Source organism: Dipteris shenzhenensis, chromosome 13, assembly GCF_047967505.1.
Source record: "Dipteris shenzhenensis isolate YYH24624 ecotype China chromosome 13, Dip_SZ_1.0, whole genome shotgun sequence".
Lineage (NCBI taxonomy): Eukaryota > Viridiplantae > Streptophyta > Polypodiopsida > Gleicheniales > Dipteridaceae > Dipteris > Dipteris shenzhenensis.
In genome coordinates this window covers 31,239,168-31,260,611 of record NC_141608.1, presented here as the reverse complement: position 1 = coordinate 31,260,611, position 21,444 = coordinate 31,239,168, and the positions used below count along the sequence as shown (strand labels likewise).

General features: G+C 46.1%; 1 protein-coding gene across 2 annotated transcripts in view; it reads left to right on the top strand.

Annotated features, from left to right (window-relative positions):
- Positions 1–1,260: 1,260 nt before the first annotated feature.
- Positions 1,261–21,444, top strand: part of LOC147895289 (3'-5' exonuclease-like) — a 59,511-nt gene continuing 39,327 nt past the window's right edge. For both annotated transcript variants that reach the window (XM_087384078.1, XM_087384077.1), the window contains exons 1-2: positions 1,261–1,825; positions 2,031–2,213. In XM_087384078.1, coding sequence (XP_087240204.1) covers positions 1,261–1,825; positions 2,031–2,213 — 748 coding nt within the window. The remainder of the gene's footprint in view (positions 1,826–2,030; positions 2,214–21,444) is intronic.

Sequence of the window (21,444 nt, the reverse complement as noted above, 5' to 3'; positions counted from 1 at the left end):
ATAGAACTTTTTAGCACTGTTAGGGATTATTTGAGAACTTTTGAAGTGCTCAATAGGGCTATTAAATTGTTAAGGGTGAACAAAGAGTACCCAAAATTGCTAACAATTGAAGTGCTAAGAAGTGTCAAAAAGTGCCAAAAGCACTTTAAATGCTCTTTTAGCACTTCAGTTTTTGAAACTAGTTAATGAAGATAAGCAATTCAAGAACACCCTTTGAGCATTGTTAGAACACTTTGTAGCAATGGTGAGCACTTTTTTAGCATCTTTCTTAACCTTTTTCCACTTTTTAGTAGTTTTTGTCACTTTTTAGCACTTTTGATTACTTTCTTCCACTTCTTTCTTTTTTTCCCACTTTTGAGCCATCTAATAGCACTTTTTAGGATTGTTGAGCCCTTTTAGCAAAGAAAAGCAATTCGAGAGCACATTTGAGCTTATCTTAGCGCTCTTTGAGCAACTTTGAGCAATGTTATAACATGTTTGAGTAATTTTAGTACTTTCCATCACCTTTAGCACTTGGATGTTACAGTTATTAGTTCTTGATGTGGAGCACATGGCACTAATCCCGCATTTGGAAGCCTGAATAGGATTCTTCGTGGATATAGGATCATGCCAACTCCCATGGTGATGGCTGAAATATACTTGCACAAGCCAAGTCCACCACTACGATGGATGAAACAAGCCACATCAGCCATTGTGATGGCAAGAACCAGTGGGCATTGGACATTTCAGGGCCCTCGGTATGTCAGCCTCTTGTAGCCAATAGTCTTGCGAAGTTCTTCTCTGATATGGGCTTGTTGTAGTTCTTTTGCAGAAAGTGGGCGAAGAGGAGAGAGCTGGCATTTCATGGGAACCATTGCTCACAAATGCACACGAATGCTCAATGATGCTACTCGAGTTTTTTTCGAGACGCGAGTGCCTAAGGGCGAGTTCAAACCAAGTGGACACTGTGGCTGAGACATGGGCATTCGATGAAATGGCAACTACATATTTGATCAAAATGTGACCGTTCGGCAGATGGATGGCTCGTTCGGGTGCCCCTGCCCAAGGTGCAACACCGTCCCAAGCCGGTGGCACGAGATAGCACGCATCCGTCTGCTCGGTCTGAACGTGCAATGCTCGAGAGTCTCCAACAACCGAGTTTTCAACTGCCACGTGTCACGGGTTTCCAACTGCAACGTGTCAGCACTGTTGGCCGTATGGAGGGAGTTTGAAGTTCAAAATTGCTCTAGTTCGAGTTGCATTGTTGTTTGATCATTCTTTATGTCGTACATCCCTGTGGAATTCGTAGATTACGATGAGTTCCTGGCAATCGAGACCGCCTTAGCATCGGTTGAATCTGCAGTTGCATCATCGCCAGCAGCTGCGGAGGATTATCATCGCACCAAAAAATGCAAGCGCATCAGCCCTTCCCGTCCCGATGCTCAACGAATCGCACCCCATCTCGCAGACTTGTGGACCGATGGTTGTAACTCTCAGCTTCAGGACAGGTCTGTCAGAGCTAGTGAGCAAACCCGGATCGGAAACTCAGATCCTGGTTGTAAGATTAGGTCCGCAGATCACAATTCCTATCGGGGAACCGACCATTCAGGCTTCGGTAGCAATGCCACTTCGTCAAATATGCAATTTATATCAAGGAAGGAGGTGGGCGCTACTCGTCGACTTCCTTCATGGGCATGCGACAGTGCAAGTCCTCATCGAACACCATCGATTTCCGAATCTAAGAACATCCCCCAAATATCTTCTTTACCAGAAACCTCAGATGTGGTTGAAAAGTCAGATGTATCTCAGAGTTTTCCCTGGGGAATTGCGCCTTCCACGAGTGGAGGTAACGCCTACAAGCTCAAGACATGATGTGCATTGTTGATTGTGAGACTAGAGCATGCACTTCGTTGCACACCCTTAGCTCTCTGTGTGGCTGGCTCCCCACAGGATCCGGTTTATTACTCTGAATCTGCATCAAATCTTCTGTTGGGACTTGTTCCATCGGCATCCAGCCATTTTACTCACAAAGGTTGTTGTATGACATGCAGCCGTTACGAAGTGCAAACTTCCATCTTTGCAGTTTAAGGGTCGAATTATTTACAGCAGTACAATGTCCAATGCTGAAGAGGCCGCCCTTGAACTGTTGAGGCTGCTCGAGTGTGAGAAAGCTATTTCTGGCGGTACTGTGCCACTTGGCTTTGATACCGAGTGGAAAGTCATCTTCAAAAGAGGTAAGATTTTCAGTGCTGTAGCGCTCTATCGGGCATTGTCTGAGGTCCAATGTTGGATGCCCATAGAAAGGTCAAAGGATACATGAAGGCTTCATATAACTTCTTTTTGCAAGCAATTATAAGTAGTGACAGAGTTGATTGTCAATTGCGCACAAAACGTAGTCAAGGCATTTTATGACGGGTGCAATAAATTTATTAAGTTATTGGCTTTCTGTGCTTGTCAGGCGACCTATCAGTGGGTGCCACCTGCGTACGTAATAAGTAGGCGGGAAGATTATGCTGACACCTGGAATGAATGTAAATTATATGTTTGTAACGTGCAAGTCTGTCTCTACATTTAACTTTTTGTGTCTGGTGCTTGAAGAAGCGGTTCTATCATGTGTGTGTGTGTACACTCAGACACACATATACAAAGAGAGATAGTTAGATACATACATACACACACATACATATGTGCGCGTGTGTATAAATCTCTCTACACACTTTTTTTAAAGTGAAGTCTTTATATTTGTGTGTGGGAAACCTCAAAAGAGGTAAAAACCCACCAATAAGTACAAGGAAATAATTTACAAGTAAAACCTCAGAGCAAAAGTCATGAGGTAGCCAAGTAAAAAGTTACATATCAAGCTGGAGAAGGATCAAACACAGCATCCTCCAGCTTCAAATTGTTGCTCTGTAAAAACTGATGCAGTGATGAAACCACACCATCAATAAAAACAAGCTGTTTTTCGCCCTTGTGATTCTTCTTGATATAGGCTGGTACCTGAAATTTTTGAATCAGAGGGTCAAAAACCTGTTGTAACATGGAATGAAAAGATCCCAGTAAAAAAGGTACTTCTGCATCCCGGACAGAAGAAAACTCAGGCATAGGCATCAAAGGCAGAGAAGCTAAATCAACATCTGTATCTTCCGATGAAAAAGCTGCATCTGATAAAGCAGGGTTTAGCATTTGAGCTTCATTCTGAGGATTAACTTGAGTAAGAGTAGGGGCAGCATCCTGAGAGAGAGCATGCATATCATCCTGTAAAATCCCCTCTGCAAGGGGTCCTGAGCTTCTTCAGCAAGAGGAAGATTTGCCTGTGATTTATCAACCTTCCTCTAGTAGTGCTTCGGAGTAGTAGAAGGCTTCGCCAAAGAAGCCATAGCAGAAACCAGAGGAGAAGGGAGAGTAACCTTGACAGCTCAAGAAGGAGCAGGAGGAATGGGCCTGGATGTAGAAGGGCAATCACGTGCAAAATGACCAACTTGTCGGCACCGATAACATGCAGTGGGAAAAGATGCAAAATGTAGCCTGATGCGCATCGGATGGGCAAATCCTAAATCAAGATCCAGAGTAGATGGCACGGGCTGCAACATATCCCACAAAATGCAAAGGCGAACATCACGGGAGGCTTGCAAGAACTCCTGTCTCGGAACATGAAGAGGCCTTCCCAAAAAAGTTGCAAGAGTTGGAAGATGCTGAAGAAGAGGCACATGTAGCGCTTTGAGAGTAATCCAAACCGGACAGTGAGTCAGAAGGGTAGCAGAAGGATCAAAAAGTGGATCCCAGGGCATGACATAAGTGAAGAAACTAGCCCTAGGAACACAGCATGACTGACTAGCCGCTCCACCACATCAGTCGAAGAAGCGTGGGCATAATAAAATCCTTTGCCCAGGAAGACAAAGGATGAAATACAATCCGGACCCATTGCAGCTTCAGCCCAACGACGAAGTTGAGCGGCAGAAAGAACCCTGCCCATAAAGTAGAGACAGACTCCAAACTGCTGAGCCTGTCGAAGACCTGAAACCAGAAGGGCAGAGTCCAAAGAGCAAACAAACGGGGAACCATGAAGGAACGTCTGTGATAGAGGCTGAGCATAACTGATGCAGAAGATTCAGCTGCAGGGAAGAGGAAGGGCCATCTGTGAGATCAAGCTTTGCCGATTTGGAAGAGGATGAAGAAGGCAAAACACCACGTTTCCTGTGAAGATAGTGGGAGAGAGCGAAGGAGTCTCACTTGCGGCTTTCTCACATGCACAATGGGGAAATACACACACAGGTGGAGGCTGAAAACAGTTTTCCTCTTCTTAGTTGTGAAAGCCAAAGGAACTCAAGTACAAAGAAATAGAAGAACCCTATATGTGGGTCTCAAACCAAACTCAACTAACCTAGGTGGCATACTAACTGAGCCACGAAATAGAGTAGATAAGGATAGCTGTTATCCAGCTATTATTCGTGGGCGGTGTACCAGCTGCATCTGTAGCTAACAAGTCGGTGACATAAATTCACAACAGTCACCCTGGCATATCACGAGTGGAGCTCGATATCTCAACACTCCCCCTCGAGCTCAATCCCAATTCTTGCACACCAAGCAAGTCTCTGAACTTGTGCAGCTTCTCTGCGCCCAATGCCTTCGTGAATATGTCAGCTACCTGATCTTCTGTGCTGACATAAACTAGATCAATAAGACCTAGTAAAACCTTCTCCCGCACATAGTGATAATGCACCTCAATGTGCTTTGTTCTAGCATGATAGACTGGGTTATTTGCCAAGTGTATACTGCTCATGTTGTCACAATAAATGACAACTGGCCCATTTGTAGACTGATGCATATCATAAAGTAGCTTATGCAACCAAGCTACCTCACATGCAACCATTGCTGCACCCCTGTACTCAGCCTCTGTGCTCGACAAGGCAACTGTAGGCTATTTCTTGCTGCTCCAAGTGACTGCATCACTCCCAAAAGAGAACACATATCCACTGGTAGATCGTCTATCAGAAGTACTACCAACCCAATCAGCATCAGTGTATCCATGCAACTGTATCTGAACCCCAGTCTCATAAAATAGTCCATACTGCAATGTGGACTTCACATACATGAGTATGCGTCTAGCCGCATCCAAATGCGATTTCCTTGGAGCCTGCATAAACTGACTTACCAATCCAACAGCATAGCTTAAATTTGGCCTGGTAATAGTCATATAAATCAAACTTCCTACTATGCGTCTGTACATAGTAGGGTCTTCCAGAAGCTCACCTGCATCTATGCTCAGCTTCACATTCTGCTCCAAAGGAACTGAAATAGGCTTACAGCCTGTCATCCCATATTTGGACAGCATGTTCAATTCATACTGCCTCTGCAAGAGCTGTATCCCACTTGGTGATCTAATCACCTCAATGCTCAAGAAATAACGTAGCTCTCCCCAATCCTTCATCTCAAACTTCTGCTTCAATAACATTTTCACATGAAGGATATCTTCATCACTATCCCCTGTGATGATCAAATCATCACTATCCCCTGTGATGATCAAATCATCACATGAAGGATATCTTCATCACTATCCCCAGAGACCTGACAGGCAGCCGCCCCAGGGACCTGGGAGAGCTTCTTCGTCGACGGCAGCCCGCCCTTCACAGCCTCAGATCCCCCTCTCTCCCGCTCCCCCGCCCCTTTCCACTCACTCCCAGCCCCTTTCCCAGTTTCCCCTCCCTTCGCCCGACCCGCAGCCTCAGCCCCCGTCTCTTCCTCCTCAGTCTCCTCCTCGTCCCTCTCAGCCCCAGCTCTAGAGGCATCCCCATCCCCCCCCTCCCTCCGTTCCCCTCGACTCCTCTACAGTGTTAGCTGCACCTTCGGCTTCCCAGCCGAGGGCAGCCCCCGCTCCGCCTCCTCCACCTTCTCCGCCAGTCGCCTCCGTGGAGTCCGAGTCGCCTACCCCTCAGCCTCCTCCCCCTCCCCCCCCGCTGGCAGGACACCCGGAGTCTACACCACCACTGGAGCAGGCTTCCATGGCCGCTAGCCCCTCAGTGGCAGACTCTGATGGGTCTCAGCTTCAGGAGAGAGAGCTTCCTCGAGACTTTTACAGATCTGGCCCCTGGGACTACTTGGACGTGGCCGACCTTGGGACCTTCCCGGCTTATCTCGACATCAGTAATCTTCCTGCTCCGCAAAGGGACGGATGGGAAGATTGTCGCCTTGGCCCCTAGGGATGGCCCTAGCTTCGCCTTCACGTTCCTCAGCGATGGCACCGAGACCTGGACAGACGACTCGGTTTGGGAGGCGCTCAGAGAGCAGACACACGCCCAGGTCTGTTCCTGGATAGGCCCGTCCGGTGGGCAGCTTCTCGAGACTCAGTGGTAGAGGCGGTCAGGCGGGTATAGTTCCAAGGACGACACTTTCCGACCATGCGCCGGTGCTCCTTTCATTAGATTCGGCAGCCCAGACCCTTTCCCCCCGGTCATGCAGGATTCCCGACTCCATTTTCTCGAGGGAGGACGTGCGCAGCAGTATCTGCAGTCTTTGGGACAGAGACTGGGGGGAGTGCGTGGATTTGGTGGACTCAGTTGCGCAGGCTTTGCAGGAGTCCAGCCAGATCTGCCAGCTAGCAGCCCTACAGGTTCGACAAGATTGGAGTAGAGAGAGAGCTCTTCGGAGGGACCTCGCCTCCATTCAGCGACTCCAGCAGGCTTCCCCGGGCTCGGAGGAGCTTCGGATCCAGGCCCTTCGAGCCAGAGCCCTCCTGGAGGAGACACTCCAGCGCCGCTCAGAGTTTTCCTATCACGCCTCTCTCTCCTTCTGGGCCCGGAAGGGTGACCGGATGTGCAGGGAGTTCTTCAGGACGCATGGCCAGAGAGCTGCAGGTGATCAGCTTCGGAGTCTCAGGACAGCGGATGGTCACATCGTTACGGATACGGGGGAGGTCCTGGGGTTGGCCACTGACTTCTACAGGACCCTCTTCTAGCAGGAGCCGCTTGCCCCTCGTGCTAGTCGTGCCCGTGAGAAGGTGTGGAGGCACATTCCATCCCTGGTCCAGCCTAGCATGCAGGCGACGTTGTTGGCGCCGTTTATCTCGGATGAGATGCTGGAGGCCTTGATGGCTATCGACGGACAGAAATGCCCAGGAGAGGATGGGCTACCCCGAGCATTCTTCACCTCCTTCTGGGACCAGATCCATCAGCCCCTCCTTGCAGCTCTGCAGGGGATTTTCAGCAGCGGTCAGATGCCAGAGAGCCTCTCTTCGGGACTGATTTGCCTCATCCCGAAGGGAGGAGATAGACAGGAGATCCGCCAGTGGCGTCCGATCACTCTCCTTACCACCGCCTACAAAATCCTCGCCAAGATGATCAGTGCCAGAGTTCGGCCTCTACTCCCAGACCTCATTCATGACACTCAGACAGGCTTTGTCCAGGATCGCAGTATCCTGGATAATGTCTTCACCTTTTCAGAGGCGGCGGAGTGGGCTCAGCACAGTGGATCACACCTTGCCATTCTACTTCTCGACTTCGAGAAGGCCTACGATCGCGTGGACTGGTCCTTTTTGGAGGGGACTCTAGAGCGGCTAGGTTTCCCGGCAGGTTGGATTCAGGGTATCTCAGCTTTGTACAGGACAACGTCTAGCAGGGTCATCATTGGAGGCAGGATGGGTGAGCGTTTTAGCTTGGAGAGATCAGTGCGTCAGGGCTGCCCCCTTGCTCCTTACCTGTTTCTTTTCTTCGCCGAGGCCATGACTTACTACCTTCGGGCGAGGTCTACCGGGATCAGGGGTGTTCGCCTTCCACTTCGGGAGGACACGGAGCTTCTGGACTCGGAGTACGCAGATGATACAGCCCTTTATGTCCAGGACGATGAGAGGATGCTAGAGAGGGTGCGGATGGCCCTGGAGGTCTTCTGCTCGGCCGCTGGTGCGAAAATTAACTAGAACAAGTCAGTTGGTTTTCTCACAGACCCTGGGGCGTGTTCTCAGTGGGGGCGATTTTTGGGTTTCAGATGGATTCCACGGGGACAGACAGCTAGATACCTTGGCTTCCAGGTTGGCCTAGACATCACGCCAGCTCAGCAGTTTCTCCCGGTGCTAGACTCCATCCGACGGAAGCTGGCTTTCTGGAGCACTGCTAAGCTGTCTCTTGCAGGTCGTGCCCTGGTAGTTAACCAGGTCCTCCTAGCCACGGCTTGGTATGTGGCTTCCTGCTGGTGCTTCTCGAGATCCAGCGTGGCACAGCTCAGGAGGTTGGTTCGGAACTTCCTTTGGTCTGGGGAGGATGGTCTTAGAGATACCAGAGCCAGGGTTGCTTGGCAGACAGTCATTCTTCCGCAGGCTGAGGGTGGCCTGGGGGTTATCGATCCAGAGCTTCAGAGTCAGGCCTTGTTAGGCAAGCTTGTCATCCGCGGTTTGACCCCGGGGGGGCAGACGTGGAAGATGTTACTTCAGCAGGGAGTTGGCTCTTGTGTCCCGCGCCGAGGTGGAGAGTGGCTACCGTCCCTCAGGTGGATCTTCACTTCCGCCCCGCTCACTCAGCCCCGTTCCCCACTCGTTCGTAGCCTCCTCATGGTTTGGAGGCGGCTCCGTCTCAGTCTCATTCAGTCCCAGCCCAGCTGTCAGGAGGAGATCGATCGCCAGCCGCTCGTCTGGAATGGTCAGGTCAGAGACGCCGAGGGCCTTCAGTTGGGGGAGAGATCACATATCAGGTGGGACGGTTGGATGAGGGGGCCAGCCCGGTCCCTTCGAGTTTGGAGGGATACGTACATACATCTGGAGATGGCTGATCTTGCAGACGCAGCTGGAGGTGCACGCGGAGTCCAGGCGAGACGCACGGAGATCGACGGTGCGATCCCAGCTGCTTGGTTGGTTCCACCTGAGCCTCAGGTCCTCATGCCTGGTGACACCCGCTGGCTGGGACAGTTCACCCCCCGTGGCATCCCACTGGTGGTCGCAGGACGTATGGATGACTCCTCTATCTCCTTCTTCGCGGTTTCAGGGGATGGACGACTCAGGAGAGAGGATGCGCTCATCGACCCCCTACTGCCGTGGTAGAGGGTTAGGGTCGTAGGCCTTTTGGGGAAGGCCTGGCGTACCGACCCTAGTATCGAGCAGGACTAGTTGCAGCTTTGGCGTCTTTGGCTCTGGGAGGGGCGGGCCTTGTCAGAGCTTGAGTGGGACCCAGGAGAGTGGTGGTGGCCAGAGATTGTGACAGGACAGGGGCCGACTTCCTTCTTCGCCTACAGCACGACTTTGGGCAGGCGAGTTCTCGGGAGAATGCAGAGCCGCCCACCCACCCAGCGACCCAGCTGGTACGCACAGGGTATTTCCAGGTTCTTTTTGCAGGCATTCTGGAAGGCCTTGTGGGAGAGCTGGCGGCCGCGGAAGATCTCATACTTCCTGTGGCTTCTTGCCCACAAAGGTCTTCCAGTGGGGAGCTGGTTGAGGCAGATAGGCCAGGACGGATGCTGTCAGATTTGCCATGCGGATGAGGAGTCACCAAAACACTGCCTGTGGAGCTGCACGCGCGCCCAGGAAGTGTGGAGGTGGACTTTCGGGCTTCTTACTCGCACAGCACCAGAGCTAGGAGTGATCACTTGGGGCGCGTTCTGTTGGTGCAGCACCGCACCTGGTCTTCATCACTTATTCGAGGCATGCCAGCATGACCCCACTTTCCTTATCACACAGGGGACGTGGGGGCCGCTCGAGGGTATCCCACAGCACCTAGCAGAGGCTGATACAGGAGTTCGGGAGAGGCAGCCAGTCTGGGAGATTATCAGCAGCATTACAGGATGGCACATCTGGACCTCGCGCTGCGCGCAGATCCTCGGTGGCACCTCCTTATCGACTGCCCAGATCATGGCGGAGATTTGGAGTGAGATTATTCATACCCTCAGAGGCCAGTGGGACCAGATTCAGGGAGACTCCCGGGCTGGTCAGGAGAAGCGGAGACGCTTCCTCTGGGCTTGGGACACATAGGGCCTCTTCTTCGAGCAGACTACGCAGGGCCTTCAGTGGCACTACTCACCACCCCGATGGCTGTTCATTCACACTCAGCATATCCCTCCGTGAGAGTATGATTTATTATGCTACCTTTTAGGACTGCGTCCGGTTTGTGAACGCAGCCCGTCAGCTATAAGCTGACCTCTTGTATCTTGTTCTCGAAGTAATATAATTAGCACTGTTTTTTCGGCAAAAAAAAGTCACCAATTCCCATGTAGCATTGGCTTCCAAGGTATCCATTTCTTCATCCATGGCTTTCTCCTATTTTTCATTTCCCATGGCTTGCTCAAAAGAAGTGGGTTCTGGTTCCTGTATCACTTTGACCATATAGGCATAGTGAATGGCTGTAAATCCATCATATTTCAGCCTATCCACAGGATACCTAGCTCTGGTAGACTTGCGCAAAATAGGCTCACTTCCAGGTGCTCTCAAAACATCCCTGGTCTTCCTTACTCCAGGTGTAACAACAGAAGGAATACCCAACTCATCATCAATGCTCTGTTTTGAGCCACTGGATTCACCATCCACATAAGAGTGACCTGCATTCACATCAAACATGGGTTGATCTACCTTCTCTTTTTCTTTTCGTGATATCTACGTACCACTATCTGCATTGCTTTGAGGAGATTCTCCTGATCTCAATCTACCTGTCGATGGCGAAGTATGTGAACCACTGCTAGAGGACATTGCAGGTCCACTGATATTTTGTGATTGCTGCTGTGAATTCTGTGCAGCATTACCATTTTGTGCATCTACATCAATCATCACATTTACTGGTTTATATCAGCTGCTCATCTCATAAAAAACAACATCTCTGCTCACTGTAAACTTACGAGTAGAAGGGTTATAGCATCTATACCCTTTCTGTTGCAGAGAATAACCAATAAAGACGCACTTCTCAGCTTTTGGATCTAACTTAGATCTCAACTCATCTGGCACATGAACATAGGCAATGCAACAAAAAATTTTCAAATGAGAAATGTCTGGTTTCCTATCAGTATATATCTCCTCTGGCGTCATGCCATGTATTGCTACAGTGGGAGTCCTGTTCATTATGTAAACTGCTGTAGCAACTGCTTCAGCCCAATAATAATCTGGTAGATCTTTCTCATTTAGCACGGCCTGAGATACCTCTCCAATATGCATGTTTTTCCTTTCTGCAAGTCCATTTTGTTGTGGGGTATGACTGCATGAATATTGCTGCTTTATGCCATGCTCCTGCAGGAACCTTGCAAACTCATTTGAGAGATCCTCTCTCCCTCCATCTGACCTTAGGCATTTTATTTGCAGGCCTGTTTCTTTTTCAACCATAGCTTTAAAAGCTTTAAAGTGCCCAAACACTTTACTTTTCTTTTTCATAAAATACACCCAAACTTTTCTGCTGAAGTCATTAATAAAAGTGACAAAATAGTGACAGCCTCCAATAGATGCAGCTTTAGTAGTCCACACATCAGAGTGGATTAATTCCAATGGCTTTTTACTCTCTTGAACATGCCTAGGAAATGGTTTCCTTATTTGTTTTCCAAATTGACAGGCTTCACAAACCTTATGCATTTTTGCAACCTTGAATTTAGGCAAATTTCAATATTTTGGGCTTGCATTGATTTAAGTCGCTGTATATTAACATGACCAATGCGTTTATGCCAGATATCAATATTTGCAACTACACCGGTCCCATGTGCAAACATTGCTGCACTCAATTCAGGCATGTCCGCATCCAAGGTAAACATCCTGCCCTTCTTCTTTCCTTTTGCTATCAAGCGACCGTTATTTTTCATATCCTCAATAAAGCATCCATGAGGAGTAAATCTGACCTGCAAGCCCTGCTCAACCATTTGACCAACAGAAACCAGGTTCTTGGTGATGTTCGGGACATGAAATACATCAGACAGGTATTTGCTTTTCCCATCCTGCATAGACAAAGGAATTTTACGAATCTGCACAATAGGATGTGCAGTATTATCACCAGTCTCCACAAATCCTGGTTTTTCTATTTTCCTTGCATCCTGCATCCACTCTGCATGACCTGTCATGTGGTTTGACGCACCTGAGTCAACATACCACACATCATTTCGTTCTTCTGCACTTGTCACAGAATTGGTCATGTGCTGCACCATAAATAGATGCTCATTTCTGTCGTCAACCTGTCTACTAGAAGATGCATAATTGCCTTGCTGCAATTTTTCATTCATAATGTCATTATGCTTTTTGTAGCAATCCTTAGCCATATGACCCATTTTACCACAGTAGTAGCATTCAACATTGTTGTTTGCATTTTGGCCTCTCTGCCATCCACCACGGCCTCTTTGGCTCCCCCTGCCTCTAGAGTTACCACGTCCTTCTCCATAGGACTGGTTTTCTTGAGTTTGTTGCATATTTTGATTTCTACCACGGCCTGCAGATCGGCCTCCTCTACCTCTGTCTCTACCTCTTCCAGCATATTTGAGTAGAAGACAGTTTCTTTTGAAGTTCCTCTTGAAGAAGATGCACCCCCATTTCTCTGCTCTTCAGAAATTAGAAGAGCAAATAACTCTTCAAAATCAAGAAATTTTTCACGGACGGCAATGGATGTCCGGAATTGTGCATAATCCTTTCCTAGACCATTCAAGGTCATAGAAACTAGATCATCATCTTCCATTGGCGACCCAATGGAAGCAAGTGCATCTGCAATTTTCTTCACCTTCATGTGGTAGTCATTTATGCTCAAATTTTCTCTCTGCACATTGTGCAACTCCTATTTGAGCTACATTTTCTTGGCTTGCGTATTTGTGTTGTACATTTTTGCCAAAGTATCCCATGCCTCCTTTGGCGTACTTGCATCCTGAATATGCACAATCATAGAATCCGAAATACTGATAGACAGCCAACACATAACTTTTCTGGCTCTCTCATGCCATCCTTTAAATGCCTGCATTTCCTGTTGATTGGGAACATTAGGAAGAACTGGTTCTTCTTCATTTCCTGTAATGAACTGCCAATAGCCTTTTCCCATAAGGAAATTCGTTATTCTAAACTTCCATGCTTGGAAGTTGTTCTTGTCAAGCTTTTCTGTGACAATCTGTGAAAGAGAATCAGACGCCATAACAGAACACTGCAAAATATTCTGTCACTGCGAAAAACACAGCTTTTGCCTCACACGGGCAGATCTGCAAAACTGACGAAAGTGGTATTTGACCACACAGTCACTTTCTAGTGACGATTTTGCATCAACAGGCAACAAGCATGATTCTGCAACTCCCAATATCTTTGCACACAGGCATACAATGCAATTTCTGCGGAAACTTTTCACCGACCAGCCGAGCAGTGGTCGCACAGCAAATACATGGCCTTTTTCTGAGTGCCTGCGAAGAACTTCCGCCTTCAAAACGGGCCCCGAAATGGCCTCGAATCAGAAAAATAAAGTCACCGTGGGCTTCGTTCTCACCTGCAGCATATACTGTCCTCTCGCCACACCGCGAAGGGCGTCTCAATCTGAGACAGTGCACTCTTGCACTTCTGGCTGTGCTACCTGCAGAGATTTGCTCCCAAACTCGAAATAGGAAAGCAACATTGGTCCTCTTACCAGGACACCACGAACTTGGTTTGCTTTCTTGAGCTCCTTACCACGAACAAGGCTCTGATACCATGTGAAGATAGTGGGAGAGAGGGAAGGAGTCTCACTTGCGGCTTTCTCACATGTACAATGAGGGAATACACACACAGGTGGAGGTTGAAAACAGTTCTTCTCTTCTTAGTTGTGAAAGCCAAAAGAACTCAAGTACAAAGAAATAGAAGAACCCTATATGTGGGTCTCAAATCAAACTCAACTAACTAAGGTGGCATACTAACTGAGCCACGAACTAGAGTAGATAAGGATAGCTGTCATCCAGCTATTATTCGTGGGCGGTGTACCAACCGCATCTGCAGCTAACAAGTCGGTGACATAAATCCACAACAGTCACCCTGGCATATCACGAGTAGAGCTCGATATCTCAACATTTCCGTCGAATGAAGACTCGAGCATGAGAAACAGAGGAAGCAAAAAAAACAAAAGATGGTTCGGGAGCCTGTACGGGCTCTATGGGCGGGGAAATCTGTACAAATTTTACAGGTACGGGCTGTACGGGCACGAAAATCTGTACGAAGGGCCGAACCGAAGGTTGGGTAGATAACTGCAGGGGTCCGGGGGGGCTGTACGGATTGTATGGAATGTCGTATAGCTGATGTGAGCTGTACGGATGGCGATGAAGGCTGCAAGGTGGAAGACAGGGGCTGTACGAGCAAAACGAGGGAGGGAACAGAGGGGGACGGAGGGTTGACTAGGGCTGCGGAGGCTCCAAAGCTCGCCATCGCCTCTACACACACACTTTTTTTTTTGGGTAATATCCAGTGCATATATTTATATGATCATAAATTTACATGATGTGAGGTCTCCGAAATGGAGAGTATCCCAAAGATCAGAAACATAAAAAGAAAAGCTCTATGCAAGAAGCATCCATATCACCCTCATGGCAGGCATCATATAAGGATTTATATTACAAAAAGAAGGCCCAAAAGAGGAGACATGCAATTAAAATATTAGAAGATTTTATTGGAAGAGAAGTAAACGGAGTAATCTATCTTACGAACAGACAAGCAATCATAAAAAGATTCCCTAAGTGATATCCGAAACATGGAAAAAGTAGAATCTCCAAAGACTATGATTTTTGTCCTTCCACAGAGTCCAGACCCAATATCTCTCTTTGTCTGTGTGTAACATGTTTATTTGCCACTCATTCCTTGTTCTTCTTAGGATATTCAAAAATTTATCATCACTAAGGCTATGGAATGCCTTTGGTGCACCAAGGATGATCATGAGGCGCTTTGCCTTCTTAATTGCAATTATGTTTGTCCGCCCAGGATGCATGGCGGTTTTAACATTCTGAATATTCACACTATTCTGTTAGCTTGCAAGGTCACACTCCTAACCACGACTCTTCCTCTCTTATTTTCATTTGCGAATCTTTTTGCCAAGAAGGCCTATCACTTATTACTTCCACAACCTTGGATCCAAGAGCATGGAAATCACTTTTGGCATTTAAACAAGTCTCTTTCTTGGTGGAAAGATTGTCTTCAACGCATCTGGAGTAGTAAGCTTCCTCTTATGGGTTTCCTTATGGCGGTGTTTGGTAGGGGCTTTACCAGTGGGATCTTTATTGGCTGCCAGGTGTATAGCTTCTTCGACATGCTCTACTTGTTCGCATCCAAGGGAGATTGTGTTACATCTATGTTGGACCTGTTCTCTTGCTCATTTTCTTCTTTTTAGAATGAGGATTGGTCTTCATGTTCGATTTCCTGGGATTTCTTTGGCAAGCCGTTTTGGTTGTTTGGCAGATATGCTATTATGCCTCACTTCTTCTTCTAGTGTCGCTATTGGGCTCTCTGGTCGTTATATTATGCTCGTACCATTCAACTGTATGAGCTCTCTTTGGTGGATGTTTTTCACTTTTTTCGTTCATCTTTGTGTCGGTCTCTCTAGGATGTGCATTCTCTTGGACACCTTCCTTTGGCCTAGTTAGAAGTGTTTATTGTTGCTTTAAGTTTTTGAGTAGTAGTTGTTTCACTTTGGACAGCTATGAATGTAGTTTATTCTAAATGAAATCTGCTTTTATAGAAAAAAAAAGAGTGTGTGTGTGTAACGCAAGAGGGAACTATCCCTGGGCTCCTATACTAAAGCTAAGTACCTTCTACTCGCAGCATAAGACATGCATATGTGCTTTGCTCGATTGAAAGACCAACCAGCACCTTACATAGAGATAATTTAATATTTATTACCTAATGCCTTGGGCATGAACTAGGTAAACTCTAGATACAGCTAAACAAGTCCATCCTCCCTATCTGACCTCCATTTACAAACACAAGTTCTTAGGCAACTAATTAAAGGAACAAATGGAGAAGGTTGTGAACACAAGTCAGCAAGAATGTGGTCACACAGAAACTCCAATAGAATGTTCGATGAATGAAAGTACAAGTACTTGGTATTTATAGTACTTAAGTACTACACTAGAAAATAGAGTAAGTCCTAGTCTATCCTACACCATATCATTGTATGTGTCTACAAATCCCCCCTCAATGATATGATTGAAATACTTTGGAATAATCTAAGTACCTGTTGTACCTAAAGTACCATGGTTGCACAAATTCATCCACATGTGGATATAGCAACCTATGGGAGTACAAAAGAAACAATGTCATTTTACAACCCCCTTTGACATTGTTTGAATGTCTTTGATCCCCAAGCCATGTCGATGACGTGTGAAATGAGGTGTTGACAGGATTTTGGTGAAAATATTTGCCACATTGTCCTTAGTAGAACAATAGATAAGGTCAATGAAGCCATCTGAAATACAATCTCGTATATAGTGATGATGATTTTTAATGTGTTTCATGTGAGCATGGAAGACAAGATTGTTGCCAATGGCAATGCAACTCTGGTGTCACAAAGGATAGAGGTTGCCTCACCATCGTGTGCATGATGCAAGTTATGCAAAGCTTCCTTAACAACATACATTCCATAGTGGCTGAATTTGCTGCTTTAGACTTTGCTTCACTATAGAAAAGAGAGACTCGGTCTTGCTTCTTATTGAGCCAAGATATGCAATGAGAAGCAATAGCCGGAAGAGTATTTTCTATCATCAATGTCCCCTGACCAATTTGAGCCTGTGAAACCACTCGGAGAAATGTCACAATGTGGAGCATAATGCAAACCATAAGAGAGTATTAGTAAGTTTGAGTCCTTTTTCCAATGAGTAGCCACAGGTTTGCAAATTTCCATCTTGAATTTCTGCAAGAGACCTTTAGGATACTTTGTCTGTGACATGCATATTCGCTCTTGGGTCTGCAAAAACTCAATGCCAAGACAATAGCGCAATAAACCCAAATATGTCATGTCAAATGTCTGACACAAAATGGACTGCACTGCAGCAATTTGCTGTGTATTACCGCTAGTGAGTAATATGTCATCCACATAAAGCACTAGAATAACCAAATCTGAGTTTTCTTGCAGAACATATAGATTAGGCTCTGTTTGTGTATTGACAGCCTTGTGACAGCATAAAATTGTGTAAATTGTGATACCATGCACGAGGTGCTTGTTTGAGCCCATATCAAGCTTTCTAAGCTTTCACACCTTGTGCTCTTGTCCCTTTACCACAAATCCTTGGGGTTGCTGCACATAGACTTCTTCTTTGAGCTCTCCATTCAAAAAGGCAGTCTTAATGTCCATCTGATAGATTGGCCAACCATAATTTGCAGCAAGAGAAATGACACAATGGATGGTAGTCATTTTGGCTACCGCAGCAAAAGTCTCCTCACAGTAAATTCCCTCTTCTTGAGCATACCCCTTGGCAACAAGATGGGCCTTATATTTTTCCACAGTACCATCTGAATGATACTTGACCTTATAGATCCATTTGGTACCCACAATATTTTTACCAATGGGCGCATCAACCAAATCCCATGTGGCATTCTTTTCAATGGACCTAATTTTAGATTCCATGGCCTTTTGCCATGAAGGATGTCCTTGTGCATCCTCAAAACTTTGAGGCTCAAGTTCAGCTTCTATAACGAAGGTCATCAATGCAAAATTGACTTGTCTATGAGCACTTATTGTGCTTGCCCTGGTTCTCCTCAAAGTAGGCTGATCCTTAGTATCTTGAATGGTCAACCTTGCCCATTTTGGAATGGGTTTATCAGTTGTACCGCTAGCTGTGTCACTTGCTGTACCACTTGGAGTAGCATCCTATGGTTGACTGACTCCATGACGGTGGTAGTGTTTCCAAACATTGGGCTGCCCTTCCTTACTAGTTGGCTGCTCGTTTGGAACATTTGAGGGAGAAGCACCCTCAACATGTGGCAAACTGGCTGAAGTATGAGAGGAGGAAGGAGTATCCCTCGGAGAACCCATATCATCATCCTTAAATTGAATGATATCCAAAGGCACATCATCATAAGGTGGCAAATCCACATTGGTTGGCTGCATGCATTCATTTTCAGCAAAGGCAACATCTTTGCTGATTATGATCTTCCTTGTTTCCGGATCATAGAGCCTAAAGCCCTTACTTTCTGTACTATATAAAAAAAAATTGCATATGATGCTTTTGTCATCAAGCTTTGATCTATGCTAAGATGGAATTAAAGCATAAGCAACTGAGCCAAACACTCTGAAATGATGAACCTTTGGCTTATAGCCATAAAACCTCTCAAAAGGTGTCGCATTGACCAATGCTTTGGTAGGGCATCTATTGTGTATATATGTGGCTGTAGTTATGGCCTCTGCCCAAAATGCCTTTGATATTTTCTTGAATTTCAGCATGCATCTTGTAATTTCCATAAGTGTCCTGTTCTTTCGTTAAAGTGTCTTGTGATGCTTGACTCCATTTTCCTTCAAATACCCTTCAAAAGTATTTAATGTGTACTCTCCTCCATTGTTTGAACAAATGTTTGTATTCTTGAATTGGTTTGGTTCTCAGCCAAGGCCTTGAACTCTTTGAACCAATAAAACACTTTATAATTAGTCTTCACGAGGAAGAGCCATGTGAATCTAGAAGAGTCGTCAATGAAGGTAACAAAATACCTTGCCCCTCTATGGGTTGGCACATTCATGGGACTGCATACATCACTGTGTATTATCTGCAAAACTCTAGTTGCTTTCATTGAACCTGAGCCATCCTTCTTGAAAGGAAGGGGGTGCAATTTGCCAAGAGCACACCCTTCACAAACTTCATTGGCTGGCTGCTGTAATTTTGGCATTCCATGAACCATTTTATTGTTTTACAAGTAGGCCAATGCTCTATGATGAACATGACCAAACCTAGCATGCCATAAATCACTTGGAGAAGCAAATAAGACAGCCAAAGAATGCTGAGCATAGGGCTGAGCATCAAGCTTGTAATAGCCCTTTATCTCATAAGTACCTGTTGCCACAATTTCATAACCTTTCTTGGGATCCTTGCTCTTGCATTGATCATCTTGAAACTCAACAAGCATGTGTTGATCATGAGCAATAGAAGGAACTGAAATTAAATTCTTTCTCAAATCTGGGACATACTAAAACATCACGGATGCATTTTTTCTTGCCTGAATCCAAAATGATGGGAATATCTACCACTCTTGTGATGCCCTATGATGCATCATTTGCACTTGTAACTTGTCTGCCATAAATAGGTGAGATTTCCTCAAACCACTCCTTTCTAGGAATCATGTGCTTAGTAGCACCACTATCCAAATACCATTCATCAATGGTAGCAAAAGAAGCATTAATAGATTGAGCATGTGCACTAGAATCCCCCTTGGCATCGAAGCTGTGCTGAACTGCAATAAACACGAAGTCTTTGTCCTCTTGTGCAAAGTGTGCTTGTGGTGGAGCATTTGCATTTCACCTGGTGCAACAAAAGTACTGTTATTCGGTTGCGTACTGTAGGTTTGGAAGTTTTTCTATTTCTAACACTATATTGGAGAATTTGGGAATCTCTGCCTTGCCTTTTCTTCTCATTAGCAATCCTTTTTTGACACTCTGCAATAAAATGATCTCGCTGTTTACAATAATTGCATCTGCCGTTCTTCACCTGAGGACCTTGATTTGTACTTGCATTTCCCTCATTCTTGGGCTGATATGTATGGCTGTTCTTTTTCTGAAAATGACATCCCTTCAGCTCATCAAACGAGAGAGGGGTTGCCTTGAGCATAAAAGTCAAAGAGGGAACAAATGTGCCATAAGAGGGACCCAAGCTGTTGGAGTGATAGAGACTAATTTCTTGTCATCCATTTCCTCATCAACACTTGCTAGCTGATCTCTGAGATCAGTGATCTTTGTAATATGCTGTGATCGTTTGACCTTCTTGCATCTTCTGTTCCTTGAGCTTATTTGATCAATGCAATGACCCTTGCCTCATTTTTGACATGATACATGTTTGCCAATTTTTCGCATGCATCCTTTGCATCTGTGCATGACTTAATGGTTGTCATAATGTGCCTGTTCACTGTTGAGGCAATCAAGAATAAAGCCTGGGCATTTCTACTGTCAAACTTCTTCTACTCCTCCATTAGTATCAGAGATGGAGTGGCAGTACAAGTGTTAATGGTAGGGGGAGTAGTAGAAGTGGTAGTAGGAGTAGTAGTAGTGGCCTTCATGGTATCAGACCAGATCAGCCCTGCCCTAATACGCCCTACCATGTCATCACCCTCTCCAGCCCTAACCGCCTGCATGTGTGGACCTTCAAGGCTATTTTAGAGCATTCTGCAGTTGAATTTAGGGTTTATGAGCTGCTGTTGCATAGCCGACAACCCGCGAGCATTTTTTTTTGCAGCAGTTCAAGGTGTTTGAAGGAACTTCCGAGCTATTTTTGGCCCTCCAGCATACAGATATGAGATGACTTTCAGTCTGGTGACCTGCCTTTTGCATTTCAGAGTTGTCATGTTGAGCTGCCTTGCACATTTCGGACATGCGGGTACATTTTGGAGTACTTATGGCCTTTGACCGGCTGCTGTAAGTATCTACATGATCATCTCTACACCCGTTTCGAACACGTGGAAGTTGCTATTGCTCCTAGACTAGCAGCCATATTTGTTGGTTCTTCATCTGGTGCTGCAAGTTTGTTACCTCAGTTTGCACACATGGAGCCTTGTCCTCTGGTGAAGACCAATCCACACAAGTCATAGCTTGGGATTGGCGCTTATTGATTTGAGGCTGGCTAACAATCTACTTCATCATCTTGACCTTAATAGTTCAGCCAAGGATACACACCTGCTGGACCTAAGGAGCAAGCTTCATTTGCTATATTGTAGTGCTACTAGTCCTTTTTGTGTTGAGTCAATAAAGGTTCTTAGCCTTGAGTAATCCCTCTAAAATGAATGTATTTGGAGTCAATAAGGGTACTCTGCCTTGGGTTGTTCCCCCAAAATGAATGTATTGTCTTTTACTTTGGTATGATTGTCTTGATCACCCAGTTTAGAGTAAGGGGGGTGTGACGAGTGACGGTCTACCCTTGCCGCTCTCGCAAGCTGACTGAGAAGTTACTATCACACGGAGGTGTTGGATAGTTGGACTTGCTCTTTGCAGTATTGCGGTGAAGGGGGGATCGGTCTACTCCTTACGTGTGGGTCTCATACTCTTTGCTCTGAAGCGGGTGCTGGAGAAATCATAGCCAAAGAGTGTGTGATATGTTGTACTAGGAGTTCTAGTAGTGGTTTGATGTGAGTGCCACGTGTCATCTTGGGAGTTATCCCATATGCACTTGGTACTAGAGTGTGTGTCCAGCCTATAAAGGCTTGTATCTCACTTGCCATATCATACTTGATGAATGAATGAAGCCTTTCATGATGTCTTCATTTGAGTATCATTTCCTCTCACCCTAGCCTCTCTCTCTCACACACACATACACACACATATACTTTTTTTTTTAGTGAGAAGAAATATTTTATTGCTGTGAAATAATTACATTCATAGGTACTCCAAAAGCGGAGTAACTACTACTCAA